At 39.2% G+C, this 22,070-nt stretch overlaps 3 protein-coding genes across 3 annotated transcripts; 1 reads left to right on the top strand and 2 right to left on the bottom strand.

The window, feature by feature from the left end:
• Positions 1–144: 144 nt before the first annotated feature.
• LOC114522838 lies at positions 145–4,108 on the bottom strand. The gene has a single exon (XM_028543594.1). It carries the CDS (start codon positions 3,860–3,862, stop codon positions 608–610), a length of 3,255 nt encoding a protein of 1,084 aa, XP_028399395.1. The 5' UTR covers positions 3,863–4,108; the 3' UTR covers positions 145–607.
• Positions 4,109–4,883: 775 nt separating this feature from the next.
• On the top strand, positions 4,884–6,199 carry LOC114522790. Its single transcript, XM_028543537.1, has 2 exons — positions 4,884–5,983; positions 6,190–6,199. The coding sequence occupies exons 1-2, from the start codon at positions 4,884–4,886 to the stop codon at positions 6,197–6,199; spliced, it is 1,110 nt and encodes a 369-aa protein (XP_028399338.1).
• Positions 6,200–16,276: 10,077 nt separating this feature from the next.
• LOC114522788 lies at positions 16,277–18,579 on the bottom strand. The gene has a single exon (XM_028543536.1). The coding sequence runs from the start codon at positions 18,534–18,536 to the stop codon at positions 16,707–16,709; it is 1,830 nt and encodes a 609-aa protein (XP_028399337.1). The 5' UTR covers positions 18,537–18,579; the 3' UTR covers positions 16,277–16,706.
• Positions 18,580–22,070: the final 3,491 nt, after the last annotated feature.

Genomic DNA, 22,070 nt, shown 5'->3' with positions numbered 1-22,070 from the left:
ACTTCAGTAAGGATTTCTTTTTCAACAACCCTTGATACCCTTCTGCGCGATGATTAACTAAGAAATTTTCTTTAATTTTTCATTTTTCTCAAATTTTCGTTTAATAAACTATTTGAAGTTCGCATACCATAACAACCTCCCTGTACAACGACAACAATTTTCTGCTGAAAACTAATGATAATATTTAGAAGAATATTGAAAATTTGATGTTACAAGTGTCACCACTTCATTAGCGACACGTCGAAGCCATAAAAATACTGATTTTAACTCTACTTATTTATGTACACATGCAATAATGTCTACGCCTGTATTCTAAGAGTAAACTCAAACTCACAGTGATAACACAACTTCTATGTCACACTCAATCATTGTGTGTGTGTACGTGTGAGTGAGCTTTTTACTGAAATATATAGGTGTTGATCATAGATGGGCACTGCATAATCTGGATGTTCTTTTCTATCTATTCAGCCATCTCTTTATTCCGCTTTCTTGTAAGTTTATACACACTCAAGGGTCTCGCCTTCGGCTGAAAGCCAACACTTTCTAGGATCACGCTTCTCTTCTCTGTATACTTGTCCTCGGACTATCGGGAAAACGATGTAATTAATTACTTTCTGCAATATCTTAAGCACTTTCGAAACAGTACCAATAACCTTCCCAACACAGACAATACTACTATGAGTAGTAGGATCGCCAACGGAGCAACCACCAGGATATTTTCGATCGTATTGAAGAGGTTGAGTAAAGCGACATTGTCTGAAAGCGATGAGAAATCCTCGCCATAATAAAGGCTTTTGATTAAAGTGAAACCACAAAAAACGGTCAAAACAGAAAGTGAAAGTGATTCAATGGCATTGACACTTGGAAGAGTGAAAGGTTTAATGTACATGTGAGATGCAAGAATAGCGACACAGAGTGTCAAAGTTAGCATCATTTTGAGTCGATTATCGTGCACGAATGTGAGCACAATTATAAGAACCAGCCTTCTGAATATCAAGTAACCTTCCCATGGAAGAACAGAGTCAGGGAAGCATAGGAATGCTTTGTGATTTCTGAATGGACCAAGAAGAACCCGAAGAATAGCTTCGTTGTTTTGGATCTTACAACCACTCTCGCATGTTGGCCTGTCCTCGCGTATTTGTCCCTGGCAACCGTTGTGTGTGTGTTGACGTTGACAATGAACTTGTTCTGGTAACTGCTGGATCGGACGATCTTCAGAAGAACTTTCAACGCAATAATCTTCACTAGCCTCTCTAAAATTTTCGCTTGGTTCCCTAGTGTCATTGCCAGCTCGTTTCTGCCAGCGATACTCTTTGAGTACCAAATAAATCCAAAAACAACAAAATGGCAACGGAAATATGCATGCGACGCAAAACTGGGCAACCGAAATACGATTCATTTTCAAAAGATACGCACCAAGGACAGGAACGAGACAAAACGGAAACACCGATGATACTACGTAGGCAAGAAGAATATATTGAAATGTTTGGTAGCATTTTACATTCCCATCAAGAAACAGAACCTGGTTGTTTCCAACTGGAACGCAATGAAGAAGGGAAAGGCAGAGCTGGGTGGAAGAGGCGTACATCAATAATGATATGTAGGTAAAAGCTGAAGCAATACGCGCCTTGAACGTCCATGAGTGTCTGGCTTCTTCACTTGCTGCTATGTTCCTCATCTCGTTGTATCCAGAGTTTAAGAATTTTCGAAGTCTCTGAACAAGAACAGTGATGATGTAAAGTATTGCCAACAATCCCAACAGAAAATAACCAACAGAGTGCAGTATCGCTGCCTTCTGAACGGGTTCAAGACTTTGAAACGGACAATTCAATAGCGCTGTGTCGACTAAAACCATGTTCAAAATTCGTGCGATGAAATCCTCCAGATTTCCGAATATACGATTTCGTTTCTGTGATCCTACGGTGCCTTGAATCAATCGTACCACTTGGTAGTAATAGAATACAACTTTGATCAGTCCGCCGCGTCTATTCCTTTCATTCGTTGGGGTTCTAGCAGGAATTCGCGGCGAGGTGAAAATCTTTAAGCTGCCAAAGAGATTTTTCGCGATAATCCTTTCAATCTCCACGTGATAAAGGAAGAAGATAAGGTAAAGAACCAATATGGCTAGTACACTTGGGATGAATAAAGAGACTGAGCATTTTGCATTGGAAATACATGACGAGCTGAACAAACCATCGGACATTCCGCTGGCGCAATGACCGCAGAGCGTTCCAGTTCGGTTACCATGGCAACTATCATAGCTGACGCAATCCTTGGAATCGCAGCAATATCCCGGCGGGCATTGCGCGAACTTGATCGAGGCGTTAGCTTTGTATCCCCAAAAATTTGGACTTGCTTTCACGACACCATCAAGACAGCTTCCCCCTCGAGGACAAGGCTTACAGGTGATATTGTTGTTAGCACTGATCGTGAATTGACCTCTTGTGATGGCATATGTCTTCGGCGGACACTTCTCGCAGGTTATATAAACATATGCACAATAAATCTTGCGTCCAGAATTGTTGCAGACCTTTTGAGAATGCAGTACGTATCCTTGTGGACATAGGATTTTGAAATTACCTTTTAAGACAATTCCTACTGCTCTCTGAAATGGTATACGTACAAAAATTGCTTGCCCTGTGTTCAAAGCAGTTATGTTGAATGTATTTTTACCCGTGAAAGAAACCGAAGATCCTCCTCTCGCATAAAACTGAGCTGCCGCCGAAATTATTTGACGGTTTTCAAAATAACAATCTAAGAATACCGCGTTTGAAAACTGGGAAACGGTGACGACTGCGGAGAACGGGTTTTTACCTGCCATGTTGTCATAGAAACGGCATGACGAAACTTGGTACTTTCCCGGCAGGAAAGAAATCGACGTGGCAAGTTTTATTGGGTCTATACCATGGTAATTTTGCATAAACGTATTGTTGTACAGAAAGACCGGAATTTTAGATAACGACCTATTTCGGTTGTACGGCACGGTTTGGACAACCAAAGCGCCAGAATTATTTCTGAATATACTGTTCATGATCTCGACCTTAAATGAAGCGTGTGGGCTGGATGAGACCACAACTTTAGCCGGTGAGAAATTGTTCTCCACGTTGACATCCCTTAACGCTATGTACGTTATCTCACGTTTGTCTGCATTACAGTCACTTATTAACAGCGAGTTTTTATCCTTCAATCCTCGATGATTCAAAAACGACGAACTCCAAATGGAAACGATTAATGAAACCGCGTAAGGACTTACAAAAAATAGCTCGCCCTCAAGTGTTCTGTATTGCCCGTCGAAAATGCTTTGACGAACAAGCACTTCGACTGTTTGTGAGCGTTTGTGATGTTCGTTGTAAGTAGTTCGAAGCAAAATTGGACTTCTCTTAAATACGCTGTTAGCTATGTGCGCTGTGAGGTTAGTGCATCGTAGCCAAATTGCCCAATTTGTTTCTCCCTGGAAAACTGAATTGTTTATTTTAACCCCGCAGTTTGTAGAACTTTTACTGTGCACGCTCATCAAGTTATCTGTGAAGGTGGTATTTTCTATGATTACCTCAAATGCGGTTGCCTCGTCGCATTCCACAGCGGTATTCGCAGAATGTAAAACTAAATTGTAAAAGCCCACGTTAACTCCAGCCAAACTCGTATTCTTTATTGCAAAAAGTGTATAACTTTTCTTGCAACTGATTATCGGTGTTCCGTTTACCCCGTGAAAAGAAATCGACCTCTTCAACTGGATGGAGCTTGCCTTTGCCTCGGTGGTATTTTCGCATTCCATATAAGGTCGTCTTAGCACGTGATTAATATAGATTTCATCTCCGTCATCCGAGATCTCCACTGCATGTCGCACGGAACGACATGACATAGTCCAGTTGCGGCAATCATTGAGATCAGTGGCAGTACCACTTTGACTTACAAACAAAAGTTTGGAGAGCACGTACTCGTTTGCTAAATAAATAGAACAACGTATGAGTGTCTTTACAATGGTGTTTACATGGATTCTTTCTGCTTGTTCTAAAAAAAGCAATTTTACTCAGCTCTCGGAAGGCGGGAAATGGCCCAAGCGTTCGGAACAGTCTTCTTAGTGTTTATTCCTGTATGGAAATGCATTAATAATAATAATTACCGACTAGAATTATAAATTGTAAGTGAAATGCTGCAAGTGAATACACGCAGTGCCTTTATCTTCCCCCAATCATTTCTTGGGCAGTCTTCAGGATTGTAATGGCAATATTGCGTGTCAAAAAACTTGATTGATCTTGGATGAAAGGCAACAATTAGGCATGGATGGACGTGTGCTTTTGAGCTCCTTGTTTTTGGCATGTATTTTCTTGCCTTCTGGACCTGATGTTGTTGGATTCGACCACTCGTTGTCTCGCGATGTTTCTGTATCGACAGATATGGTGTTTGGATGGAAGGACTGTGATATAAAGCTGGAATTTTTGAACTTGCTGGTCGACTTTTGCAAGCCGGTGCTTGATCATGCAAAGCGGAGTATTGCGCCATCGGTCAATTTTACTATGTTTGCCGGTTTGGGAACTGTCGTTTTTAACGGCAATTTGGTTGGTTGTGATAACTCATTGGAATATGTTTCTAATAAGCGATATTCTGGAAGAAAGCAACAAATACAGCGAATCTATGTCTTTTCCTTTGGTTTTACAACGGTGGTCAGCCAACCTAATCGTGCTCAGATTTGCATACTGTTAATTCGTAAACATTTGCATTTGCTCTATGGACTTAAGAAACGGAAGCTATCTAAATCTAAAGCCATGTACTATCCAAACTCTACTGCGACAAGAAGATTGTTATTACTATCTGGTGATGTTGAACAGAACCCTGGATGGGAAGGTCAATCTGAAACACAACAATTCGATCAACAATCAATAATGGTACACAAACGAAATCAGTCTGCCACTAACTTAAGCTCGAATTTAAGCATTCCTGTGCGTATTACCGAAAGAATGAATTTATATCGGCAATTGAATGTATCTCGTAGCCCAAACAATTGCATAAGCGTTGATATTAACAACAGTCTGCTGTCATCCAACAATTTTAAAAGCCTTAACTTTTGTCTTATAAATACTCGATCCCTTAATAACAAATCCGCTGAGTTTATAGATTTCATATGTGATCGTCAACCTGATATTGTCGCCTTAACTGAAACCTGGTTCCACGAACATGAAACTGCTGCTAGATCTCTTTGCACGCCTACAGGTTACAACCTTTTTGATCACCCACGACTCGGCCGACATGGTGGTGGTACTGGAGTACTGTTTAGGAATAATCTGACTGTCAACCGAGTATCTGCTGCAGAACGTCGATCGTTTGAATACTCTGAGTGGCATATAAAAGCAGGGACCAGACGTATTCGTTTAATCGTTGTTTACAGAATACCATACTCTGATATTCATCCCATATCTACCACAACATTTTTTGATGAGTTTTCCAAATTTCTTGAATCTGTGGTCCTCTGTACTGACTTACTTCTGATTACCGGTGACTTTAATATCCATGTTGATGTGACTGATGATGCTGATGCTGTTAAACTTCAGGAACTACTCGAGAGTACTGGTCTACAGCAACATGTCAATGTCCCAACTCATATCCATGGACATACTTTAGATCTTATCATAACAAGACTTTCCGAAAATATCATTGCTTCTCCACCTCGAAATGATCATTTGTTTTCGGATCACATGCCTGTTCATTGTAATCTTCTAGTCAACAAGCCTGACCTTAAGAGAATCAATATATCCTACAGGAAAATTAAATCCATCAATGTTGATGCCTTCCGTAACGATCTCTCTAATTCAGATCTCTGTAAAAACATGCTTTCGATGGAGCTCAATGATCTTGTTGACAGTTACAATGATACATTGTCCTCAACATTGGATCGACATGCACCTGTGAAATGCAAAACAGTTATAAAAAGACCGACCGTTCCCTGGTTTACCGAGGAAGTCAAGTTAGCGAAAAGAGCACGAAGGCGAGCAGAAAGGAAATGGCGGCGGACTAAACTGCATAGTGATTTCCTTCTATATAAATCAAAGAAAAATCAAGCTACATTTATAATGAAGCGTGCACGTAAAGAATACTACACTACCTTTATACATGAGAATAGCAGTGATCATCGTAAACTGTTCAAGTCTGCCAAATTTCTTTTTAATCAAGAAACTGATTTGCACTTTCCAGAATACAGTGATAGCACGGCTCTTGCAAATGACATAGGTGACTTCTTCGTCAAGAAAATCGAGTGCATTAGACAGGAACTTGATAGTGCAATTTATGACAATTTTACAACTCACCACTCTGATATTATCACCAACGAAATCATGCCTGATGTTCAACTGGACTCGTTCAAGGCATTAACTGAGGATAATGTTAGCCAGATTATCTCAAACTCGAGCAAAAAATCATGCTCCTTGGACCCCATGCCCACTTATCTTGTGGTCCATTGTTTGGATGTTCTTCTGCCGGTAATTACAAGACTGATAAACTTGTCTCTACAATCTGGATGTTTTCCTGAAAAGTGGAAACTGGCTAATGTCTGCCCGAGCTTAAAGAAGTTAAACACTGAGGTTATATTTGATAATCTTCGCCCGATCAGCAACCTCTCATTTGTGTCCAAACTCACGGAACGAGCTGCCTTCAATCAAACCCATGATCATCTTACCGCTCACCAACTTTATCCCAAAGCTCAATCCTCCTACCGCCAATATCATAGTACCGAAACTGCTCTTCTACGTGTAAAAAATGACATCCTGATGAATATGAATAAACAACATGTAACTCTTTTGGTGCTACTTGATCTGAGTGCAGCATTCGATACTGTTGACCATACCATCCTATTGGATCGACTCTACTCTAGTTTTGGAATTACAGGTCGTGTACTAGATTGGTTTAAATCATATCTTGAGAAAAGATCTCAACGTATTTGTATCAACGGTTGTGAATCTAGATCATTTGAAATGAGGTATGGTGTTCCGCAAGGGTCTTGTCTTGGTCCTTGTTTGTTTGTCATCTACGCAAGCAAACTGTTCACCATCATTGAAAACCATCTACCTGATGCCCATGCATTTGCAGATGACTCGCAATTATACATTTCATTTAAACCTGGATCCATGGTTGAAGAGTCTGCTGCCATTAAGGCAATGCAAGATTGCATTATGGACATCAGGAAATGGATGCTGGCAGATAAACTGAAACTGAACGATGACAAAACAGAGTTTATCATCATTGGAACAAAGCAACAGTTGGCAAAAGTTAGTGTAGATTCACTGCGCATTGGGAATGAGATGATCAAATCATCTTGTGTGGTAAAGAATCTTGGTTCCTGGTTCGATACGCAGCTGAAAATGGATGTGCACATCAATAAATCCTGCAGAGCAGCATTTTTCCATCTATGTAATATTAGACGTATCAGGAAGTTTCTCAGTTTTGATACGACACAAATTCTTGTTAACGCTTTCATTACGAGTCGATTGGACTACTGTAACAGCCTCCTGTATGGTCTGCCCGCCAACCAGATATGCAAGCTTCAACGAGTACAGAACTCCGCAGCAAGACTGATCTGTGATATTAATCGGTTTGATCACATCACCCCTGTGCTGTATAAATTACATTGGCTTCCTGTTAGATACAGAATTAACTTTAAAATATTACTCATCACTTATAAGGCCATTAACGGATTTGCTCCTGAATACATCTCTGAACTCATTAAATTGAAGGTTGCAACCAGATATAATTTACGATCATCAACTGCATTGTTGCTTGATATACCGAGAACAAAAACATTAAAGACGCTGGGAGACCGATCGTTTGAAGTAGCAGCACCTACGTTGTGGAACAGCCTCCCGGCTGAAATTCGTAATGCATGTAATATTTCTACGTTTAAGAAAATGCTTAAAACGCATTTTTTTATAAAAGCATTTTCCTCCATGTTATGACCAGAACAACTTTTATCTAGTTCTGATCTAGATTTATTGTATGACGTTTTGTAAATTAGTGTATATTTAAATTTTACCAGCAAATTTTTACGATACTATGTAATGCGCGAGTGAGCATCTATCTATGTAACACGCGCAATAGAAATTTTTTAAATTAAATTAAATTAAATTTATATTATGCCATAAACGTATAAAATATTATATCGAGGTTATGCTGATGAGAATTATTTCCCTTTCGACTAAACGTGATCTTGGCTGACGCAAGCAACGTACACATAAGTGTGCGAATATGAAGCATTACGCATTCGCGCAGGATGAAACCGCAGTACTATAGTACGTTTACTCAAAAAACTACCCTGACAAACAAAAATCGCTGAAATGGAGATGTACGTCAAGAATGTAGGCTTTAGAGGGGATTCCCACAGTCCCACTGATATGTCGCGTAATTGAATTTTCCTGTTCTGTAACTTCCGTTAGGCTGTTGGCTGTTCGCAGTTCGTTTTAAAACCGAGAGCGATCGGAATTTGCAAATTATATGTGCACGTTAACTATTCAATCGTGACTTGTGAGCGGTCAGGTTCAACTAATTCGCATGTTAGGTGTTGTGTAGTCAAAACTCAAAACAAACATGCATGGAATTTTTTGGCAAAATATTTGTCTGCAAGAGAAAAGCGACCGGAAGTTCAAACAAATTCAAATCAATGTTTATATCTGGAGTAAAAAGTAATAATGAGTGACCAGGGCTTTGGTAGTTTGGGTTATTTTATAGTAACGGTGGATTCATCGTAATCCTATAACTATAGTCCATACTCGCTACTTGTCTGAATATTTTATTGTTTTGTCTCTGTGTTATTTGATACTCACAAAATTTCTAAATTACAAACAATATTCGGGCACAGAAATTGTAACTGACTTTCAGCACGCTGAAACAATGCTTCATGTAATCAGTCCTTAAATTTAATAAATTTTACTGAGTTCGTGATGTTTGCCAACCTTGTACTCAGCCTTTGGTCTCATTTTGAACTGCTATATTTTCTCAATATGCTAGGCGAGGTGAAAACTGCATAATTATAATGAAAGACTAATCAGGTTAAGCCTTTGATGTGATGCGCTTTTAACCTCGCCTAGCCGAGATAACTCGCTCCATGTAAACAGGCCCTCAATATTTAAACCGACACTGGTTGTTAACTGTGTTCCTAAATAGATATTTGAACTAGAGTTTAGGACCAGAACTAGAGTTAAGGAATACCTAATCAGTCGATCTCGCAGTCGAGACATGCTATGAGCAGAAGCGATACAGGGAATGATATAAATCTTAAAATATTTAGGCACAACAAAGGTCGTACTTACCCTGACATAACAATAACACCACCGCTAAAGCAATACGGTCCAGCATGTCGAAATTAATGAACTTAAATTAAGGAGGCTTCTGACAGTTTATACCCGCGCATTTCAAGTATCACTGAAGCAAAGCGTTATTTCAAAGCATCCTGTAGTATCCTGTCTACTCGGATTTCACTGAGAAATTAGTTGCGCATGCGCTAATTTAGTCACAATTTCCGCTAGGATATGCGCCAGCGATAAAGAGTCTTGCTTGCTTGCCCGAAACTTGAATACGCGGAAAACATGGGAACGAGGATGGTATACTACCAGATGATCTTAAAACTAAAACTTTAACTGGGACTAGTTATCAATTTCTCAAAATCGATCTCTCTGTCGAAACAACTTATTCGAAACAAATTTATGTCAGAGCGTAGGCGGCCCAAAATTGCGCGAGAATTTTTCGGTAATATGTCAATATGATATAGTAATGTACAATTACATTACATTATTTTGACAAATTATCGAAAATGCTTATGGTTTCATAAAGAATAATAAAAAAATCGACTAAATACTTCAGAAAGGATTTCTTTTTCAACAATCCTTGTTACCCTTCTGCGCGATGATTAACTAAAAAATTTTCTTCAATTATTCAATTTTCTCAAATTTTCGTTTAATAAACTATTTGAAGTTCGCATACCATAACAACTTCCCTGTACAACGACAACAATTTTCTGCTGAAAACTAATGATAATATTTAGAAGAATATTGAAAATTTGATGTTACAAGTGTCACCACTTCATTAGCGACACGTCGAAGCCATGAAAATACTGATTTTAAATCTACTTATTTATGTACACATGCAATAATGTCTACGCCTGTATTCTAAGAGTAACCTCAAACTCACAGTGATAACAAACTTCTATGTCACACTCAATCAGTGTATGCGTGTACGTGTGAGTAAGCTTTTTGAATATACAGCCGTTGATCATAAATGTGCACTACATAATTTGGATAATCTTTTCCATCTATTCAGCCATCTCTTTATTCCGCTTTCTTGTAAGTTTACACACACTCAGGGGTCTCGCCTTCGGCTGTAAGCCAACACTTTCTAGCATCAAGCCTCTCTCCTCTGTATACTTGTCCTCGAACTATCGAGAAAACGATGTAATTAATTACTTTCTGCAATATCTTAAGCACTTTCGAATCAGTAACATTAACCTTCCCAACACAGACAATACTACTATGAGTAGTAGGATCGCCAACGGAGCAACAACCAGGATATTTTCGATCGTATTGAAGACGTTGAGTAAAGCGACATCGTCTGAAAGCGATGAGAAATCCTCGCCATAATAAAGGCTTTTTATTAAAGTGATACCACAAAAAACGGTCAAAACAGAAAGTGAAAGTGATTCAATGGCATTGACACTTGGACGAGTGAAAGGTTTAATGTATATGTGAGATGCAAGAATAGCGACACAGAGTGTCAAAGTTAGCATCATTTTGACTCGATTATCGTGAACGAATGTGAGCACAATTATAAGAACCAGCCTTCTGAATATCAAGTAACCTTCCCATGGGAGAACAGAGTCAGGGAAGCATAGGAATGCTTTGTGATTTCTGAATGGACCAAGAAGAACCCGAAGAATGGCTTCGTTGTTTTGGATCTTACAACCACTCTCGCTGCATGTGGGCCTGTCCTCGCGTATTTGTCCCTGGCAACCGTTGTTTGTGTGTTGACGTTGACAATGACCTTGATCTGGTAACTGCGGGATCGGACGATCTTCACAAGAACTTTCAACGCAATAATCTTCACTAGCCTCTCCAGAATTTTCGCTGGGTTCCCTAGTGTCATTGCCAGCTCGTTTCTGCCAGCGATACTCTTTGAGTACCAAATAAATCCAAACACAACAAAATGGCAACGGGAATATGCATGCGACGCAAAACTGGGCAACCGAAATACGATTCATTTTCAAAAGATACGCACCAAGGACAGAAACGAGACAAAACGGAAACACCGATGATACTACGTAAGCAAGAAGAATATATTGAAATGTTTGGTAGCATTTTACATTCCCATCAAGAAACAGTACCTGACTGTCTCCAACTGGTACGCAATGAAGAAGAGAAAGGCAGAGCTGGGTGGAAGAAGCGTACATCAATAATGATATGTAGGTAAAAGCTGAAGCAATACGCGCCTTGAACGTCCACGACTGCCTTGCTTCTTCATTTACTGCTATGTTCGTCATCTCGTTGTATCCAGAGATTTTGAAGAATTTTTGAAGTCTCTGAACAAGAACAATGATGATGTAAAGTATTCCCAACAATCCTAACAGAAAATAACCAACAGAGTGCAGTATCGCAGTTTTCTGAACGGGTTGAAGACTTTGAAACGGACAATTCAATAGCGTCGCGTCGACCAAAATCATGTTCAAAAGTCGTGCGATGAAATCTTCCAGTTTTCCGATTATATGATTTCGTTTCTGTGATCCTACGGTGCCTTGAAGCAATCGTACCACTTGGTAGTAATAGAACACCACCTTGATCAGTCCACCGCGTCGATTCCTTTCATTCGTTGGGGTTCTAGCAGGAATTCGCCGCGAGGTGAAAATCTTCAAGCTGCTAAAAAGAATTTTCGAGATAATCCTTTCAATCTCCTCGTGGTAAAGGAAGAAGATAAGGTAGAGGATCAATATGGCTAGTGCACTTGGGATGAATAAAGATACTGAGCATTTTGCATTGGAAATACATGACGAGCTGAACAAACCATCGGACATTCCGCTGGCGCAACCACCGCAGAGCGTCCCAGTTCGGTTACCATGGCAACTATCATAGCTGACGCAATCCTTAGAATTGCAGCAATATCCCGGCGGGCATTGCGCGAACTTGATCGAGGTGTTAGCTTTGTATCCCCAGAAATTTGGCCTCGCTTTGACGACACCATCAAGACAGCTTCCCCCGGAAGGACAAGATTTACATTGGATGTTGTTGCTTGTATTAAACACAAATGCTGATTTGTCAATCGTATAGGTCTTTGGTGGACATTTCTCACAGGTTAAGTAAGCGTATGAACAATATATGCTGCGTATGTTGTACTTGCAGGTCTTTTGAGAATGCAGCACATACCCTTGAGGGCATAAAAGTTTAAATTTTCTTCTTAGAACAACCCCGGTGCTTCCCTGAGATGGTATACGTAGAAAAACTACCTGTCCTGTATTCATTGCAGTGATATTGAAAATATTAATACCGTTGAAAGCCACCGAAGATCCCCCTTTTGCGAAAAACTGTGCTGCGGTCGTTACAACTTGGCGGTTCTCAAAATAACAATCATTAAAGTCGACCGTTGCTTCCGCAGAAACCGTTACGACTGCGTAAAACGGACTTTTGCTCGCCCTGTTGTCATGGAAATAGCTTGACGTCACTCGGTACCTTCCTCCGCCGAAATATATTGCCGGCACAGAGTTGAATCTGCCTAAACCATTGAAGTTTTGCGTGAATGTATTATTATTAAGAATGGTAGATGGTTCTTTTCTCCAGGTTCTTTTTTCAACGTTGAAAGATTTGAGGACTAAAGCTGCAGAATTGTTTCTAAATATACTGTTGACTATTTCCACTTCAAAAGGAGCGTGTACGTTAAATATGACCCAGAGACCAACCGCTGGCCGTTTATTAAGATTATTTTCCACTCTGACATTCCGTAACGATATATACGTCCCATTGCGTTCATTTGGATTTTGGTCGCTAATTAACAATGATGAAAACGAATACAACCTTGTCATTCCGAAATGGTTCAAAAACGCCGAATTCCATATGGAAATATTTAATAAAACCGCGTTTGGTATTATTGAAAACAGATCCGCAAAAACTGTAGCGTACTCACCGTCGAAAACGCTTTGATGAACAAGAACTTCGACTGTCTGCGAGTGTTTGTGATGCTCATTGTAAATAGTTTGAAGCTTAATTGGATTCTTTTTGAATACGCTGTCACTGATATGCGCTGTGAGGTTAGTACATCGCAGCAAAATTGCCTCGTCTGCCCTTCCAAGAAATGTCGAATTGTAAATCTTAATGTCGCAGTTTGTACAGTTGCCACTGTATACGCCGATTCGGTGATCTGTAAAGGTAGTATTTTCTATGATTATCTCAAATGCGATGGCCTCGTCGCATTCAATAACGACATTCGCGGATTTTAAAACTAAATTGTAAAAGCCCACGTTAACTCCAGCCAAACTCTTGTTCTTTAGCGCAAAAAGGGTACAACTCCTCTTGCATCTAATAATCGGTGTTCCGTTTACCCCGTGAAAGAAAATCGACCTCTTCAACTGGATGGAGCATGCCTCTGGATCAGTAACATTTTCACATTCCATATAAGGTCGTCCTTGCGCGTGTTCGATATAGATTTCGTCTCCCTCATTAGTGATTTCCACTGCGTGCCGCACGCTACGACATGCCGTAGTCCAGGAGAGGCAATCATTGAGATCAGTGGCAGTACTACGTTGACTTACAAATACAGGTTTCGAAAGCACGTACTCGTTTGCTAAATAGATAGAGCGGTGTAACAGTGTATGAGTTTTTGATACATTGCTCAATTGATATCGCTTAAGCTCGAGTTCTGTCGCATTAGGCTGTTCGTTTTTTAAACGAAAGAGACCAGAACTTGCGAAATATTTGCGTATTTACTTTGGAATTAAGAGCGCTTAGGTTAAACTAATTGTCAGGATTGTATTGAGAAGTCAAAATTCAAAAAAAAATGCATGCAATCTTTTGCGATATTTGCCTGCAAGTGAAAATTGACCTAAAATTTAAGCAAAAAAATTAAATGAATGTTTGTATTTCGAGTGAAAAGTAATAACGACTAAATAATAACGGTGGGTGGATCGCAATTCGCTATTTTTCTACATATTATAATTGTTTTGTCTATGTGTTATTTATGATTGACAGCCTACTCAAAACAATTTCTACATAAAGAACCATAGATGCTACACTTAATCAATCCTTAAATTTGATACATTTCATGATGTGAAAATACGCTTTCGTCACATTTTAAACTGCTATATTTTCTCAATATGTTATTGTCTCAAAATACAAACTGACACTGGTTTACTGTGTTTCTAAGTAAATATTTAAACTTATACAAGGGTTAAAGACCGGATAAACGTATACAATTTTATAGCGTGGTTATGCTGATGAGAATTCTCTATCTTTCGACTAAACGTGATTTTCGCTGACAAGCAACGTACACATAAGTGCGAATATGAAGCATTACGCATTCGCACAGGATGAAACCGCAGTACTATGGTACGTTTGCTCAAAAAACCACCCTGACAAAACAAAAATCGCTGATATCGAGATGTACGTCAAGAATGTAGGCTCTGGAGGATTGCCACTGATATGCCGCGTAATCGAATTTTCCTCTTCCTGCGTAATCGAAATTTCCTGTTTCCTGCAACTTCCGTTAAGCTGTTGATTGTTCGTTTCGAATTCGAATGCGATCGGAATTTGCGAACAATGCTTCATGACCCTAAATTTAGTAAATTTTGCTAAGTTCGTGATGTTTGCCAACCTCGTACTCAGCCTTTGGTCTCATTTTGAACTGCTATATTTTCTCAATATGCTAAACGTACCTTTTGAAATCGCATGTCGCAAGCTTGAACGCAAATGGTAGTATATCATTCCCGACTGTGGAATGGTAGTATATCATTCCCGACTGCGAGATCGACAAATTATAGATATTTCTCAACTCTAGTTCTGGTCTAAACTCTAGTTCAAATATTTATTTAGGAACACAGTTAACCAGTGTCGGTTTAAATATTGAGACATACAGCGTTTCAAAACGTACGTTTTGTCTCGCCCCCTGTCATGTTTGGATAATGAAATTGACATGTTTTGATAATGAAATTGACATGTTTTTTAAGTTCATACGGCATTTTTGATTCGCCAAGTTCATTTGGACTTCAAAAACATGTCAATTTCATTACCCAAACATGACTGAGGGCGTGACAAAACGTACATTTTGAAACGCTAACGTACATTTTGAAAAGTCAAACGTACGTTTTGGAACTTCAAACGTACGTTTTAAAATCGCACGTCGCATGCTTGAACGCAAATTGTAATAAATCTTAAAATATTTAGGCATAACAAAGGTCGTACTTACCCTGACATAACAATAACACCACCGTTAAAGCAATATGGTCCAGCATGTCGCGAAATTATTCAACTTAAATTAAGGAGGCTTCCGACAGTTACCCGGGCATTTCAAGTATCATGGCAAAGCGTCATTTCCCTGAGACAAAGTGCTCTTCGTTTCGACTCTAGATTCTGTCTACTCGGATTTCACTGGAAAATTAGTTGCGCATGCGCTAATGTAGTCACAATTTCCGCTAGAATATGCGCCATAAAGAGTCTTGCTCGCTTGCCCGGAACTTGAATACGTGGAAAACCTGGGAACGAGGATGGTACACTACCAGATGATCTTCCTCCCGATGGATCGCGGGCTCTGGTTTCGAGATTGGATGATCTTAAAACTGAAAATTTAACTGGGACTTGTTATAAATTTCTCAAAATCAATCTCTCTGTCGAAACAACTTGACTTTTTGGTTCTAATTTATGTCGTCAGAGCATAGGCGGCCCAAAATTGCGCGAGAAATTTTTCGGTATTTGTCAATATGATATAGCAATGTACAATTACATTACATTAATTTGACAAATTACCGAAAAATTTCTCGCGCAATTTTGGGCCGCCTATGGTCAGAGCTATAGTTCTTTTAAGGTTATGGTAAACATAATAACAAAATTTCGACAGCGGTTTCATTAAGAATAATAAAAAAATCGATTAAATACTGCAGAAAGGATTTCTATTTCAACAACCCTTGATACCCTTCTGCGCGATGATTAACTAAAAATCATTTTTTTCTTAAATTTTTCATTTTTCTCAAATTTTCGTCTAATAAACTATTTGAAGTTCGCATACCACAACAATTTCTCAATACAACGACAACAATTTTCTGCTGAAAACTAATGATATTATTTAGAGGAATATTGAAAATTAGATGTTACAAATGTCACCACTTCACATTAGCGACACGTCGAAGCTATAAAAATACTGATTTTAAATCTACTTATTTATGCGCACAATAATGTTTACGCCTGTATTCTAAGAGTAAACTCACAGTGATAGCAAAACTTCTATGTCACACTCAATCATTGTTTGTGTACGTTTGAGTGCATCAAATTTTTGAATATACAGGTGTTGATCATAAATGTGCACTGCATAATTTGGATGTTCTTTTCCATCTATTCAGCCATCTCTTTATTCTGCTTTCTTGTAAGTTTATACACACTTAGGGTCTCGCCTTCGGCTGTAACCCAACACTTAATTTCTAAGATAACGCCTCTTTCCTCTGTATACTTGTCCTCGGACTGTCGAGAAAACGATGTAATTAATTACTTCCTGCAATATCTAGAGCACTTTCGAATCAGTACCATTAACCTTCCCAACACAGATAATACTACTATGAGTAGTAGGATCGCCAACGGAGCAACAACAAGGATATTTTCTATCGTATTGAAGACGTTGAGTAAAGCGACATCGTCTGAAAGCGATGCGAAATCCTCGCCATAATAAAGGCTTTTGATTAAAGTGAAACCACAAAGAACAGTCAAAACAGAAAGTGAAAGTGATTCAATGGCATTGACACTTGGACGAGTGAAAGGTTTAATGTACGTGTGAGATGCGAGAATAATGACACAGAGTGTCAAAGTTAGCATCATTTTGAGTCGATTATCGTGCACGAATGTGAGCACAATTATAAGAACCAGCCTTCTGAATATCAAGTAACCTTCCCAAGGAAGAATAGAGTCAGGGAAGCATAGGAATGCTTTGTGATGTCTGAATGGACCAAGAAGAATTCGAAGAATGACTTCGTTGTTTTGGATCCTACAACCACTATCGCATGTCGGCCTGTCCTCGCGTATTTCCCCCTGGCAACAGCTGTGTCTGTGTTCACGTTGACAATGAACTGGGTCTAGTAACTGTTGGTTGGTTGGCTGATCTTCAGAAGGATTTTCAACGCAATAATCTTCACAAGCCTCTCCAAAATTTTTGCTGGATTCTCTATTGTCATTGCCAGCTCGCTTCTGCCAGCGATACTCCCTGAGTACCAAATAGATCCAAAAACAACAAAATGACAACGGGAATATGCATGCGATGCAGAATTGTGAAACAGAAATGCGATTTATTTTCAAAAGATACGCCCCAAGGACAGGCACGAGACAAAACGGAAACACCGATGATATTACGTAGGCAAGAAGAATATATTGAAATGTTTGGTAACATTTTACATTCCCATCAAGAAACAGCACCTGGTTGTTTCCAACTGGTACGCAATGAAGAAGGGAGAGGCAGAGCTGGGTGGAAGAGGCGTACATCAATAATGATATGTAGGTAAAAGCTGAAGCAATGCGCGCCTTGAACGTCCATGACTGCCTGGCTTCTTCATTTGCTACTATGTTCGTCATCTCGTTGTATCCAGAGTTTTTTAAAAATTTTTGAAGATACAGAACAAGCACAGTGATAATGTAAAGTATTGCCAACAATCCTAACAGGAAATAACCAACAGAGTGCAGTATCGCAGTTTTCTGAACGGGTTGAAGACTTTGAAATGGACAATTCAATAGCGCCGTGTCGACCAAAATCATGTTCAAAAGTCGTGCGATGAAATCTTCCAGTTTTCCAAGTATATGATTTCGTTTCTGCGATCCTACGGTGCCTTGAAGCAATCGTACCACTTGGTAGTAATAGAAAACCACTTTTATCAGTCCACCGCGTCGATTTCTTTCATTCGTTGGGGTTCTAGCAGGAATTCGCCGCGAGGTGAAAATCTTCAAGCTGCTAAAAAGAATTTTCGAGATAATCCTTTCGATCTCCTCGTGGTAAAGGAAGAAGATAAGGTAGAGGATCAATATGGCTAGTGCACTAGGGATGAATAAAGAAACTGAGCATTTCGCATTAAAAATACAGGACGAACTGAACAAACCATCGGACATTCCGCTGGCGCAATGACCGCAGAGCGTTCCAGTTCGGTTACCATGGCAACTATCATAGCTGACGCAATCCTTGGAAATGCAGCAATATCCCGGCGGGCATTGCGCGAACTTGATCGAGGTGTTAGCTTTGTATCCCCAGAAATTTGGCCTCGCTTTGACGACGCCATCAAGACAGCTTCCCCCGCGAGGACAAGGCTTACAGGTGATGTTGTTGTTTTTACTGATCATGAATTGCGCTCTTTTGATTGCATAGGTTTTTTGCGGACACTTCTCGCAGCTTATGTAAACGTATGTACAATGTATTTTGCCTCCATACCTTTTGCAGATCTTTTGAGATTCCAGAACATACCCTTGTGGGCATAGGACTTTGACTGAATTACCATGAAAGGCAACTACCTTATCTTTGAATCTATGCAAAGGCGTACGTAGAAAAACGGTTTGGTCAGTGTTCAAAGCGGTCATGTTGAATACATTCAAGCCCATGAAGGAAACCCAAGTTCGTCCACTTGCGTAGAACTGCGACGCAAATGAATCGATTTGACGGTTTTGAAAATGGCAGTCAGTGAAGATGACAGTTGTGTCTTCTGAAACGGTGACGACACCAGTAAACGGCCTTTTACTCTGCCTGTTATCATGGAAACGACATGACGTCATTCGTAACTTTCCTCCCTTAAATTTTACCGCCGATGAAGAATACGATGAATCAATAAAATGGTTGAAATTTTGTGTAAAGGTAACGTTGCGTAGAGAAGCAGTTGTGCGCCCTTTCTTTTTAGATCTGGTGCTTTGAGAGTTTGTAGTCATTATTAAAGCGCAAGAATTATTTTTAAATACGCTGTCTAGAATTTCTACTATAAGGGGAGAGTGTTTGTTAAGTCTCACCACGATTGTAACAGGTGACAAATTGTTCTTCACTTTGATATTCGTTAATGATATGTACGTTATAATATTGCGCTTGTTTGCATTAAAATCACCTATTAATAACGGCTTATAATTTCGATCCCTCGTGGCCTTTCCGTGGTGATTTAAAAACGTGGAGCTCCATATAGAAATATTTATTCTCACCGCATAGGGACTTATGTAAAATAGATCATTTGGGATTGCAGTGTATAGGCCGTCAAAAATGCTTCGACGAACAAGCACTTCGAACGTGTGCGCGTGTTTGCGAGGGTCGTTGTATTTAGTTCGGAGAATAATTGGATTTCTTTCAAATACGCTGTCACTGATATGCGCTGTGATGTTAGTACATCGCAGCAAAATTGCCTCGTCTGCCCTTCCAAGAAATGTCGAATTGTAAATCTTAATGTCGCAGTTTGTAGAGCTGCTACTGTATACGCCGAATAAGTGATCTGTGAAGGTAGTATTGTCTATGATTATCTCAAATGCGATGGCCTCGTCACATTCAACAACGACATTCGCGGATTTTAAAACTAAATTGTAAAAGCCCACGTTAACTTCCGCCAAACTGTTCTTTATCGCAAAAAGTGTACAATTCCTCTTGCATCTAATTATTGGTCTTCCATTTATTCCATGAAAAGAAATCGACCTTTTCAACTGGATGGAGCTTGCCCACAGTTCAGTAGTATTTTTGCATTCCATATAAGGTTGTCCTTGCACGTTTTCAATATAAATGTCATCTTCGTCCTTCGAGATCTCCACTGCGTGCCGCACAGAGCGACATGCCGTAGTCCAGTTGCGACAGTCATTGAGATCAGTGGCAGTACTGCGTTGACTTACAAACAAGGATTTCGAGAGCACGTATTGGTTTGCTAAATAAATAGAATATTGTGTGAGTGTGAATATTATGTTAAGTGCACATGGTTTAGTACTCTCCAACGAACAAATTTGTCAATACCTTTTAGTGATATTTAGTTTCCTAGAAATACATGCATGCAGCAACCCCTCGCCATTTTAAACGAAGCAAAATATTTCGTGCGCTACCCAGACCTAACTTTCTACGCTAATATTATGAAATAACTCGTGCAAATTTTTCGGAAACAAAAACAGTTGTAAAGGTGAACAGAAATCATCTAATTTGAAAATATTTTTCCCAGGGTTATCAAAACAAGCACACAAAGTGCATTAAACTTATGGGTTTGATTACGAATGGGCGGGGATGGCTCAGTTAAGAACAGAACTAAGAGAATTTCTTGTTTTAAACGTATACGAGCAAACTCAACCTCCGTCTAAAGTCGTGTTTATTGGAAAATTAAGCACATGACACAAGGGTACGCACCCTGGAAACGTACTTTCAAATCCCAGAAGCGTAATTAGTTGCACAGTCTTTGAAATTCTAAAGTGCATAAAAATTATGGTATTTGCAGTTTTTTTGATACACCCTGTATAATTGATGAATATATATATAAAACTTTTTTCGTCGTGATCTCTTAGCAAACTAAAATTCTCATTCCCCCTCTCGTTCACGATAACTCAAAAGGTAATAAAGCTAACTTGATGGGTCGGGTGAACCTAAAAGTGTTCAGTCTAAATAATAGCGATTGTTTATTTTAGATAGCTCGTAGAAGTTTTATATTCACGTTTCCCGTATATAAAATTTAATGCTTGAACGGTTGTGGATGTATGCCGAACTTCAAACATGAAGTTTTATACGCCGAACGTGAAACACATACGGCAAAGCTGAACTTTGCTGCTTTGCTGTAATTGCTTTCTTACATTGCTGCTGTACATCGCGAGTTTCATGTAGAACGTTTGTAATTTAGCGTTAGCGAAATTGCTGCACACTTTAAGATAGTCTCGCTATGCTAATATTTTGGTGTTTATTATCTGCGAAAACAATGGAGTTTACAAAGAAATGGATATACAAAGCCAAAATTTGCATTTCGAATCCAAATACACGTTAGTTAGCCTGACTTCCACGCTGAATGCTGTGCTAATTTTGATAGTGATAATGAGATAATATGATCTGGTGACTACAAATCATTGTTTATTCGCAGGCTATTTATACACTTTGTACTTCCTTGTTTATAGTTTTGACTAGGGAGCGGTCAAGTAAAGCTAATTTAGTAATTAAGGGACTGGTCATAATTTAGCAGGGGGGGTGGGGAGGTGTAATTCAATATTTTAAGGAATGATATTTTGCAACCCTGTCTTGCCTTATCCACAAAAAATCATGCCCCCTCCCCTTGTTCGAGACGGTAAAAATGCCCCCCCCCCCATCCGTCAACGTTTTGATAAACACTGCTTCAAAATGAGAAACTACTGTAATCTGCACCGTCAATTCAAAATAGTAATTACACCTTCAAAAATTTTTCTGACAACGTTTATATAAAGTAATAAAATTAATTTATATACGTCCACTTATATATATTCCAAGGGTGGGTAGACTACAAGTTTTGTGTAGTTCGCTACAACTACTGCTATTTTAAAATAATGTAGTCACCTACAACTACTGCTATTGTCAAAAATATGTAGTTTGGTTCTTTTGACTACGTGTACAGCTATATCGCTAGAAAAATGTAGCGAAGTATTCGCTACTTCGCTACAACAAAATTCCTGGTATCCGTGTTTGTAATTTATATTGATTTCACATGTTTTAAACATATGAAATGTTAAGCATAATATGCTCATATATTCTGATACTATGGATTAATGGCGGATGAGCCAAAGAATTCTAGAAGAAAATGTGGGTCCAAACGAGATTTGACATGGTATATTAAATGACTAGTTTGTATTATAGTGTATGAACTATAGAGTATATAGTCGAGGGATATTAAAAAATCGAAAAGTGGCGAATAGCGATTG

The sequence above is a fragment of the Dendronephthya gigantea genome, unplaced genomic scaffold (assembly GCF_004324835.1).
Source record: "Dendronephthya gigantea isolate DGI-Jeju-01 unplaced genomic scaffold, DenGig_1.0 000024F, whole genome shotgun sequence".
In the NCBI taxonomy this organism is placed as follows: domain Eukaryota; kingdom Metazoa; phylum Cnidaria; class Anthozoa; order Malacalcyonacea; family Nephtheidae; genus Dendronephthya; species Dendronephthya gigantea.
Note: the sequence above shows the minus strand (reverse complement) of the source record. Positions and strands in the feature narration are given on the sequence as shown.

What these genes read in the sequence shown, in the direction of transcription:
- LOC114522790 (XM_028543537.1), top strand. Translation starts at nt 4,884, where the DNA reads ATGGTACACAAACGAAATCAGTCTGCCACTAACTTAAGCTCGAATTTA.
- LOC114522838 (XM_028543594.1), bottom strand. Translation starts at nt 3,862, where the DNA reads ATGTCATGTCGTTCCGTGCGACATGCAGTGGAGATCTCGGATGACGGA.
- LOC114522788 (XM_028543536.1), bottom strand. Translation starts at nt 18,536, where the DNA reads ATGATCAGTAAAAACAACAACATCACCTGTAAGCCTTGTCCTCGCGGG.